This window comes from Danio rerio, chromosome 10, assembly GCF_052040795.2.
Source record: "Danio rerio strain M-AB ecotype USA chromosome 10, GRCz13ab, whole genome shotgun sequence".
Lineage (NCBI taxonomy): Eukaryota > Metazoa > Chordata > Actinopteri > Cypriniformes > Danionidae > Danio > Danio rerio.
In genome coordinates, this window is record NC_141030.1 from 20,542,562 (window position 1) to 20,554,703 (window position 12,142).

At 34.5% G+C, this 12,142-nt stretch overlaps 1 protein-coding gene across 36 annotated transcripts in view; it reads left to right on the top strand.

Moving 5' to 3' along the window:
* The window catches only part of unc13bb (unc-13 homolog Bb (C. elegans)), a 150,867-nt gene that overhangs the window by 87,150 nt on the left and 51,575 nt on the right, over positions 1 to 12,142 (top strand). For 25 of the 36 annotated variants that reach the window (XM_087270339.1, XM_087270338.1, XM_087270345.1 and 22 more), the window contains 2 exons: positions 1,052 to 1,348; positions 2,032 to 2,122. In XM_087270339.1, the coding sequence (XP_087126465.1) occupies positions 1,052 to 1,348; positions 2,032 to 2,122 (388 nt within the window). The remainder of the gene's footprint in view (positions 1 to 1,051; positions 1,349 to 2,031; positions 2,123 to 12,142) is intronic. The other 11 variants (XM_087270341.1, XM_087270370.1, XM_087270369.1 and 8 more) reach the window with 1 other exon arrangement.

Here is a 12,142-nt window from a genome sequence, read left to right on the forward strand (position 1 = left end):
AAGTCATTTTCAGCAGGACTGTTTCAAGATGAGAAGTCAGTGGTTTCAAAAGAAGCAACACCAGCATCTTTATTTGGAGCAAAATTAGGTTTTCCATGGCAGAAAGAAACTCCAGAACCGCCTAAACCACAAACAACCCCAGTTGTTACAATCCAACCTAAAGCTCAGGAAAATAAAGTACGTATCGAAGATGGTACATCTGTCAAAAAAGACCATGATAATTTAAACTTGGAGGAAGACAAAGGCGAAATCACCCACTCAGTTGACATTAAACAAAAGACTGTAGCAAATTTTGAAGTTACAGAAAATAACACAGATAAATCCAAACTTATTGCATCCACACCTGATCCTCCTCCTCAAAAAGATTTGGAAATCCATATCCAGACCCCACCTTCTACAGATGCCTCTTCAGGATTACAGCAGGAAAAGAAGGACCTTTTGATTCCTAAAAGGCTAGTAGCAGCATAATAAATGGTTTCATAAACCATTTATGTTGCACTATGTTTACATGCACAATCATACTTCTTATGAAGATAATATATATTAAAAATATCATTTGTTATGGCATTTACTCAGCCATTTCAGGATTGTGGTCTCTGCATCGAAATAATGATTACTATAGGATTTCTAGCAGTGCTCAAGCTAATCTCACTAGGACCACATAAACACAAGAATTTTGTTTAAAGTGTCTGAAATGCCAAATGCAGTTTTAAATGTTGTTGACTAAAAATCAGCATATTGGAATAATCTGTTTAAAAGAAATAAGATAATTAATGTGCATGTAAACATGCTCAATGATTTTAGTTTTAGATTTAGTTTGATTTAAAAATGCTGGCTTTCCCAATGTGTGGTTTGTTTTCTCTTAGTGCTGTGTGACTTCTGTAACTGTGCTTTGGTTCTTTGCAATTTTGTATTTCCATTAGTTGTGCATAGCATTCCTAATTAATTGAAGTTTAGACCTAATGTAAGCTAGTGGAAGTAGTTATAAAAATCATTGACACTAATTGCTTGTTCTTTCTCTCTCTTTAAAAAAAAAAAACAACAACATTAGTCCTGTGAACTCTAGTCGTTTTGGGTCTTCAGGGAATCTCAGTCAAGCTAGTTCTCAGCTCAGTGAGACTGGTCAAGAGAGTGCTGCCTGTTCAGAGTTAGAGGAGTCCTACCATTCTTATCACAGTACTGGCTACCGACCATCCCGAAATGGACATCACCCTACAAATGGACATGCTTCTTGGGGTGAAGATGAGGGATTGAAATCCTCTCAAGAAAATGGAAAGGATACAAGCAGCACCTTAAAAAAGGAAGTGGTTTCTCAAGTGGACAAAATGCCTGAAAAATCACCCAAAAGGTACGCATTCATTGACTTTAGCCTAATGTGTACTTCTGATTTATGCTTGACCTGAGGTATTAATATAATTTGCATGATATGCGTTTCATCATTAAAGTAGGATTATGAATGGAGATTTGCAGGGTAAGATGTTGACTTTCAGTGCTATCAGGCTAACATCAGCATTTTCCAAAATATCTTATTGCACCTTTTAAGTAACTTTGTTCACAGTGTGTCAACGCTTACCTAAATTGTTTCATAGTCAGAAGAGAAAAAACAAATGAGGGATGACTGAAGGTTGCAAAAACAATAGACAGATTTTTAAAAAGATTCAAATATATATACTCATTTTTTTTAAACTAGTACAATGTTGTTTTTTGCTCATACATATTTATTGTTCATACAGTAAGTGCCAAGCGCTTGAACTGAATTAAAGGTATAAAAGCTGTCACTAGGGTGGTCCCTCTTTAAATTTTAGAATTTATTTAAAAAGTACAGTTTCATGTACTGAAATGTACTTTATTATAACGTTATGGACAGTTTTAGATTCAGAAGTTTTAAAAGGTACTTTTGTTCACTCTAGCTTGTAACCTAACATGAGCATTAAAAATTGTATACTGTAAACTTTGCAGTTTGCACTCAGTATAATGAATCACTTCAATAGCATAAATTATATTTAATAAGTTTTTTTGTTCCTTTTCTAGCTTCAAGGATGATGGACTTCCTTTACCATTCTCTCCATCCAGAGTGCGCTGGCTTAAGGCAATCAACAAAGTGAGAGTTCAGCTTAAGGAGGTATAGTAGGGAACTCATACCCTTCATCTCCTTTGTCTTTTCCCTTTTCAGTTGATCCAATTTACATGTTAGATTAAGCTTTACCTCTTATCTTTTTCCTAAAAACCTGCCCCAGTATGCAGCATCTTTAACAGTCTGTCATAAGATTATGACCTTAATTTATTTTTTTTCCAGTTGGTAAGTATGAATTGTGCAACCCCGTCATTCATAAACATTTGTTTGGATTGGTTGAGTTTTACCATTTATTATTTAAACATGAGGCATGCACATTCTGAGACTCTTTGGGAATAATGAATTGCTGTGTGTTGTTTGTTTGGTTAAAACTTGGGCTTTAAATTTATCAGTGCAATGAGATTGGATGTCCACTGTGGTGCTGTATCTAGACCTCACAACATTAATCTGCCAGGGCCAAGGTCAGGCTCTGAAGAGTTGCTGTGTGATATCACTGATAACGTCTTCAGGAGTAATTAAGCATAGAGAGTCAAGGAGTTTGCGATAGTGTGTGTATGTGTGTGTCTTAAAGAGCATTTCATGATTAGCTAGTATAAATTGGGGAATTGACTTTGGAAGTTTATGAAGTAGAGTATGAAGAACATTGGTGTGTTGAAGATTGCACACAATCACTGTATATATGCGTACATGCGCATGTGTGTGTGAGTACAACGTTAATAATTTTTTGTTTTGTTTTGTTAAGAGTCAAGCATTTTTAAACCAAAAATGACAGCTGGTCAGAATAAAAAATATTTAAATGTCTTGATTTCACTTGTTTTGAAAATCAGTGATTATCCGTCAAATATTGATTTCTTAACACTTCTGAAGTGGGTATTGTATTCTGATCATTGGTATTGAGTGTAATTTTTTTTTTATATAAAAATCTAAATTACAACATTAAAAATATTATATGTAAGTATCATTTTTACTAACTGTTTAGTTTTAGCTATTTAGCATCATGAGGTATACAAAACTAAAAGTATTTATTTGATGGCAGTCTAAAATATTTTATGTATTTATATTGTTTTTTATTTTGTATACCTATTATTGTATTTGTAATATTATTTTATTTCAGTTAATATTTTATTTCAAGTGACAAAAATGTTTTAGTTGTGTGATGTTTAAAGAGCCCCTATTTCGCATTGTGAAATGTCATATTTTGGTTTTGTTTATCTCCAACAGCTGGCTGATATGCATGCAAGGTCAAAAAACACTTTCATTGTGTTATAATATGCATTTATTTTTAACTAATTATCCCCACGACTTCCATATGATTTGTTCAGTGATTTATTTGTTCCCAAACCCCTCCTTTGCATGAGATTGCACTAATCTGCGCTGATTGGTCCGACGACCAAGTCTGTTGTGATTAGTCTACTGGGTTCAGCGCGAGACATAGAAAAATGTATGAGAAATGTTGTAGCAGAGAGTGTGTGAGAGAGCCCAATGCAGTTAAACACCAACATATTACTCTTAAACCCAAACCCAAGTAATAACAACGACACACATTCAGTATTAATCCACACAGTGGCAAAAGCTGATTTATTCTGAAAATGGACTGCGTCGCACATGTGAAAGAACAGCTGATGGTGGCCATAGCAAAGACAAACGGCAGACAATCACAAGTTCAGAAAATCTTTTACACTGGTAAAAAAAAGAAGCACGCATTGTGTTTTCAGCGTGGTTTTGGAAGCAATATGTAAATAGAACCATAAAGATTTAACCTGAGAGATACAGTACAAGCACTGATCTATATAAGATAAGTAATTACAAGCCGTGTGGAGCGATTACAAGTGACAGCACACAATTAAATACATATTTTGCAAACTACAGAAAACAAGGCAACAATTTTTATTACACTTATATGTTATGATCCGGAGGGAGAAGAAACTGGTCCATATAAGGTGTGACAGTTACTGACAAAGTCTCTGAAAAATTACAGGAACAAACAAAGCACATGGTTGACTATAATGTGGTGTTGTTGTGAATATAAACTTAAACCCTTTATTCCCCGCAGCCGAATCGCCATCTGTCAGTGATCATTATCTTTGTGTTATAATCAGCCCTGTGATACACGCGCTCCGCTAGTGTCTGAAGGGAAAGGTGCGTTCACGTTTTACCCGATCTGGCACTTCATGTTTGGTGATGTACTGTGTTAACGTTGATGCCTTTGGGCAAAAGATCCGAACCCAACACAATTCATTTATTTGACTCTGAGTCGACTATAACGTTAAAAATTCAATAGCTTTAATTATAGTGCTCTTTCAGATATAAACCTCAGCTGGATGTTTTCATTTACTTAGTGCTGTGTTACACACTGCGAAGAAACTCATTTTCAAAACCCCATAATAGGGGCTTTTTAATAATGTTTGTTTTATCTTTTAATGATTCTTTTTAAGTTTCTAAGCTTTTATAGTCTCTATAAGTAAATAATCGAAAGCCCACTAAATACATTCCCTCATTTTTCAGCATTCTCTGTCTCTCTCTGTCTCTCTCTGTCTCTCTGTCTCTCTGTCTCTCTGTCTCTCTGTCTCTCTCTCTCTCTCTCTCTCTCTCTCTCTCTCTCTCTCTCTCTCTCTCTCTTTCTCTGTCTCTCTCTCTCTCTCTCTCTCTCTCTCTCTCTCTCTCTCTCTCTCTCTCTCTCTCTCTCTCCCTCGTCTTGACAGCCAGTAATTAGCTACCCTGTTGTCCTCCTTCGTTTCTTTCATTTGACCGCACAAAATTGAATGCATGAGCCTCTAGAAATAAATTAGCATGGCAAAGCACTTATGTGGCCTGATTACCTCACACTGAGAATAAGTCAAAATTAATAGATCACAGTGGCAAATCAGATTAATCCTAACTTAGATTGCTTTGGATCAAAAATATTTTATGTACCCAAATATGCCTGTTTTTTGTATAATGGCTAATGGCATATCAACTTGTAAAGGTGATTTATTCTGATAAGCTAACGGCGCTCATGCTAATTAAGCTTTTTCAAATATAGGGCTCTTCATTGAGGCTCCATTACAGTGATTGCTGTGGACACTTATGTAAAAGCTGCTTATTTAATACAGTGAAGAATATGGGTGTGGTTTAGCACACCGTTTGACCATGCAAAATGTGTGGTGAAGAACATATATCATTACAAAAACCAAGCTTATTCTTACTAACATTTGAACCGAAGGACATTTAGCTGTAAAGGAGGGTCTTGTATGAAATGATCTTTATCTATCTTTATAACTATAAATTGTAAAACGATTTTGTTAAATCTCTTATGTAAATACAATTAACTCGTATGCAAAAAAATAAAGGCAAGACAATCCTGATAAACATGTTTGGCAAGGCAAATTTATTTATATAGCATAAGTTTATTTAAACAGTATAGCACATTTTATACTCAAAGTGCTGTACATAAACAAGAATAACAGAAACAAGAAAATAAAAATTATTAAAAGAAATAACATGATTCAAACAGATAAACAAATTAAAATGTGTTCAAACAGGTTATTAAAGGGGTGGTCCACTACGATGTCATATTTTAAACTTTAGTTGATGTGTAATGTAGCTGTGTGAACATAAACAGCATCTCTGAATGTAAAATGCTCAAAGTTCAATGCAAAGGGAGACCTTGATTTTAACAGAGTTAGCTTAGCAAAGCCTACAGTGAACAAATTTTGTGTACTACAAAAAATACTTCCAGCCCTTGTGAGATCACAAAGGTTCGTTTACCGCACGCACACACTGTGCAGCTAAGGGCCGTGGCCACAGGCGCTGTAACGTTACAAAAGAGGGAGAAATGCCGTTCTGCTAATTAAAACAGAGCTGCTCTGTTTCTGTATTTGGGCTTCCAAATGACACGACACAAACACAGAAATGCTTCCAGTTCAATATAATTATGTTCCAGAGAATTATAAAATACATAGCAAGCATGATTTGACAAAACAGCTTCCAGAATCTCTCCCAGTTCAGTGCTGGATTCGGCTAAAATCTCCTTAAAGATGGAGCAACTACAAGGAGCTTCCGAGCACATGTGCTTCTCGTGTTACAGATAGTTCATAGTAAATAGAATCGCAGCACATTATGACGATGACCAATCAGAGTCACTTGAGGGTGGGCCTTTCAGAGGAACTAGGAAATATGTCAGTCGTTTTTATATTATCTGAGTAGCTGTATGTAATCAAAGTGAGATTTATTAAAAAAATAACATGATTTCCTTCAAGTGAAACATGAGCATACATTGCTTTGCATCTTATTAACACAACCAAGCCCTAATATTATATTCTGGAACACCCCTTTAAAGAATGAAATAGAAAATAAAGACATAAAAGTGTGATCTGTCAGATGTAGCACAGTGCTTATTCGGTAAAGGCACAGCCAAACAGAGTTTTCAGTCTTGATTTGAATGTACCTAATGTAGGAGCACATCTGATCATTTCTGGAAGCTGAATCCAGCAACGTAGTAGCTGAAGGCAGATTCACCCTGCTTTGACTGAACTCTTGGAGTTTCTAATTTATTTGATCCTAAAGATCTGAGGGATCTGTTAGGTTTGTATTCAGTGAGCATGTTAGGCAAATAGGATGAAAAACAAAGTCATACTTCCCGAGCTGATTGATGACATTAGGAATCCCAAACACATTTTTGAATTTAAATGTTTTTAATTTGTATATTTAAATATGCAAATGAGGCACCATTTCATTAAATAGGCATTAATATGCATATATTTATATAAATTAAAAATCTGAAATGTTTTTTTATGTATACAATTAAATATACAAAGGATTAAGAGTCAAAATATTTTTGCAGAGGGTATTTTGGGATTCTCTTTATCACTCAGTAGTTCAAATGCAAAACATTTTCATTTTTTGTAGAATAAAATGTATTTAATTAGGGAAATTTGTATGAACAAATCTTTCTGTAAAAATCTTAAGAATACAGAATATGAGTGTGACCTTTGGTGTTTCAGCACAGCCACAGTAGAGATTTACAACCAAGTTCAAGAGAAAACATTTTAAGAAAAAGCATCTAAAAAGATGGATTGTAACTTAAATTGAAAATAAGTGAAGATTTACAAACTAATTTTGAGAAGAGCATGTGATATGATTGATTGTGGCTGGTCTCACATCTGTAATCAGCAATAATCCTATCAGATTGATTCAAGCCTACAATAAATAGACCAATTTCGACCTACTACCTTGTCTTTGGTAGTTTTAGAAGAATCCCCCCTTCCACCCCATCTCCTCCTTTTTCTCTCTTTACCAGGGGCAGCTCTTGAGACCTACCTGATTTCACACCCCCTTATATGCTATGTCTTCCAGCTCAGGGTTTTCTCCCAGGACAGCATGCTAAATCTGATAATAGCATCAAGCAATATCTAGGTGTAAAGTCTTGAAACAAAATAAACATTTTAAAGCATTTTTTCTTTACCTTTAAACAAACAAAACAACAATTTGTTTAATTATTTTGATTTAATTTATTTATTTGATTTATTTAGCACTAATATTTGCGTAATTTAGTTTTATTTTTTATTTTTTTTTTATTATAGTTTTTATAATTTTTTTAAAACGATTTTTGACTGTGTATTTATAAAAAAGGAAAAAGTGAACTATAACATGCAAAAGTTTAAAAATGGGTACAGGCACAGTTGTGCCGATTAAAAGAGGAAATGGAGGAAAGATGGACTGCTGGCATTTTGACAATTCCAGATTAGCTTTGTGCTGGAATACATTGCCAGAGGACAGAGAGAGAGAGAGAGGGCGAGCGAGCAAGCAAGAGAGAGATACTCCACTAGGACTGTCACACTAGCCTAGTCTGGAAGCCTCTAAACTGTGCCGATGTCAGTGTGTGGAGAGGATTTTGTCTTCCACTTTCTTCAAGATGTGTTGGATTGCCAAACCAGACGATTGGATACATTTTTATTTTTTAGAACTGGAGTGTTAAATAAGTTAACATTTTGAAATCCAGGATTATTTTTTTTATTTGCAGGTGGTTTGGCTGTTCCTTTTTAAAGTGATTTTTGCAGAGTTTTTTTTGTTTTTTGTTTTTTTACAGCTGTATAGGGTAAGTATGTGTACTTTTTCTGTCTTACGATCAGTAAGGGTTCCTTTTATTGAAAATCATCAAGAAATATCAGGGTTGTATTTCAGCTGAATATATGTATAAAAGATAGATCCTATTTTAGAATCTTTTTTTGATCTTGCAAATAAGCCCCAATATGTTTAATGCTGAATAGTTTGTTTTGTTAATTAAAGACTGAATATTTTTTGTAAAAGGAATGTATGTGTTGTTCACTGTGTGGTTTGGTCTGATAAGCTTGTCAGTGTCTTTTAAATTACCTTACCTCAGACACCAAACATTAGGAGTAATAAAGAAATAAAAGTGCTCATTTGAAATGTTTATTTTAATAGAACAGGCCACTTCAAGGCAAACTGACAACCAATTAACCACCCATGATTCCTGATTATTATGATAATAAGTAAAACTGAAGATTCAGTGTACAAAATGACATGGTAATTCATTGTTTTGGGAGGTAATCCTAAAGGTGTGGATAAAGATGGAGCAATTTTAACATTTTTATTTTAAAAAATATTTAAACACATCTTTTAAAATTTATCTCAAGGCTGCATTTTATTTAAATCAAAAGACGAAATAGCCTTTTTTTCTGTTTTAATACATATGTCAGTAAGTTTTCAGCCTCAGTGACATCAGTGTCTCATGATCCTTCAAAATTTGTTTTTATTTTCCAATTCTTGCTTCACTAAAATAACTTTTATTATTATACTATGATATTTATCAGTGGTTAACGCTTTTTATTTTTTATTTTTAGGATCATGTGGCACCAAAGAGTCTAGTGTGCTGTCAGTTGTAATAAAATAAAAAATAAAATAAAATAAAATAAAATGAAATGAAACAAAATAAAATAAAACTGTTTTCGCAAAATTGCAGATTTTTTTTTTGTTTTTGCTTTTATCATGCAATTCCATCATATAGCCTTGGTGAGCACAAGAAACCTAAATAGGTAGTTCAAACTTTTGACTGGTAGATTTTTAGTTTTGCAGTTTTACACCAGTCAGCTAAATAATATAAATTAATTCAGGGTAAAAATGTCACTTTTTCAATTGCAGTGAGTAATTTTTATTATTATGTGCTGAATTATATATGGTTTTTAAAATTTATTTTTGTGTTGATTGATTGATTATGTCTTCACCTATAGATAGGGAGCAATATTATTAATGAGATCTGATTAACCTGAGCTACACAACAGTGGCAGAGAAGTGCAGTTTCTAATTAAAAAGTCTGAGGCATATATACCTGTCTCTTGGTTGGAATAGCAAGTTGTGTAGGAATATGCAATATTTCGATACCCAAGTTATCTGCTGGATAATTGTCATAGAAATTGGTTCACAATTTCATTTAATTCTAGCAAGTTTAACCAAGCATTTTAGTCACATATCAGTAATGGCCTCATTCGTCCTTCAAAGGGCATCTGATTATTAGTTTCTGCGAGTTGTGCTCTTATCGTTTGAACACACAGCTCAACTGTTTGGATGAAGTTGGACAGAAGCTAAGGCTATAATTGGAATTTTAAATGTAAGTTATTAAATTCAGAGTATTTTTCTGAAATGAATGCTATAGGGATGCTTCACGCAAAATATAACATTTGCTGTTGATTTACTGAGGCCATCCAAAATGTAGATGACTTTTTTTTCCTCAGTAGAATGTTAAAGAAGATGTTTAGCTGAAACAGTGGTCCTTGGTGATTTCATAAAAGTCTATTCAACAGTTACACTTTAGGAATTTGAAAAGAAGGCAAAATATGAATTCCCATGATTCCTAGCAAAGCTATTAGCTTATGCAATTATTTAACATATTACTTTAAGTGCTCCATTCTAAATTGTTATTTCCTTTATCTGTATTAAATTTTAAAGGTAAAAATCCATCATAAAGTGTGCTGTACCCGGCATTCATTGTAGCCTATTGCAGACGCATGGCAGCCAGCCAACATGTGCCCTTGAAAGCTACCAACCAAAACGCTCACTGTTGGAGTCACAGTAAAGATCATGCTGGCCATTAAAATGCTTTTGGAGAACAACAGAGAGGACAGTCTCTGAATGTCAATAGCTGCCTTGTATGATTTGTTTTTTTCTTGAGAAAAAAATGTTACAGGAAATAGTTGTTGTTATGTATTGATAATTAGAATAATTCATATGCAGTATTATAATTTGATATATAACAAAAAACTCTAACTGAACAATTACAGTATTTTCTTTAGACCATTACATATGGTAAAAGAGTGTGTCTAAATAAATGAAAAAGTGAAAGCTTAACAGCCTACTGTAGTGTGTACAGAGTAACATTTTGTCCTGACAGGCAGGAAGTGGGGTGAAGCTACTATTAGACCCAGCAGGTTCTGCTTAACAATCGTGATGCACAGTGAATACAGCTGGATGGTCACCCGCCCTGTGCTGTGGCACTTACTGTTAAAAGGGCTGACAGGAAGAAGATAATATGTTGTGCTCTGTGTGGAATATGCCCCACTAGTTTTGTAATATCTTGACCAGAATCATTTCTGCAATGTGTAAAAAAAATTATTAAATTTTGCTTATGATCACGTGATTTGAATAAATGCTTAATGCGTCACACATTCTCAAATTAAAGAGATTGTTGACCCAAAAATGGAAATTCTGTTATTTACTCACCCTTGACTTGTTTCAAACTTGTTTGACTTTGATCTGTTGAACTTAAAATAAGTCATCTTGAAGAAAGTCATTGACTACCATGGTATTTATTTTTCCTACCATGGAAGTCAACTTATACAAACTAATACAAGTTTGGATCCACTTGAGGGTGAGTAAATAGTTTGAAAAATCCCTTTAATCTGTTGTTTTCTGAAGGCCATGACCAATGAAATTTGCTTTGTTTCAGGTACTTATATTTTAGCAGTATTAAAATGGCCAGACTGACTAGGATAAGCTAAAACTGGTTTTACAGTAGCTTATAATTGTGCCATTCATATCCTGTGTAAATACAGTGTAAAGGGTTTTTAGCACAGCTCTATAATCCTTTTTGCCATCAGTGGATAGTCCTCACTACATGGCAGAGATCCAGGTGTTCTCATTCTGTACTTAGTGTAAACAGTGACGTTGCTAGGAATTCTGGGGCTTATGTGCATGATTTTCTTCTCTAGACCACTTCTAGAGCTGTGAACCTACACTGGTCTCACAGTTCGGTTCGGTTACGATTATCATGCCATCGTTTCGGTTCAATTCGATAACTTGGTGCATCACGGTGCATTGACGGTGCTTTTCATACAGTTTTATAAATATAAAACTTTTTTTTTACAAATATAAAGATCCCTCTCACTTTCTCATCCTTGTCTAGTTCTTTTACACCTATAGATACTCACGCTCGCCTCCCTCGCTACAGAGCGCATATGAGATAAATGACGTCAGTACATAATAACCGGTTATGATTATTGCTGAACCGATACCGAATTGTCTGCGTTTGCATCGCGGTGCACCGAACAAACAATTAACTTTGACACCCCTAATCCCTTCTGTAAAACTTGTGGTGTGAAGGTGAATGGGGGTGGGGCCTGTTCTTACAACACCCCTGGGTAAAATTAGAAAATTATATGCAGTGTCTCATCTGTGCGCTTGCCGCTTAATATGTAATTAAATATGCAGTCGTTAACTCTATTCTAGTAATCTTAACCACCTTAGTTGTATTAGTTTACATGGGCAGCAGTTTATATCTGTGCCACACCAAGTAGTGCTCCTCGTGCCTTAGAATTAATGTTTGACCCCTTTTTATTGATTTATTAGATTTGGACAAAAACAGGAATTCATATATCGTAAGTTAGAACTGAATTGGTGCAGGATCCCGAACTGGAAATCAAACTTGGGTTGCTAGAGGTGCAGTTTCCCAATACTGTATGCCAAAGCTATAGTTATGTCTATTTTTTTAGAATTCCACAGGCTGCAGAGTTATATGTCATTGTAATCGATTTTAGGGTGTGCTTAAAGCTCTGTTTATAATCTTAACTGAAAAAT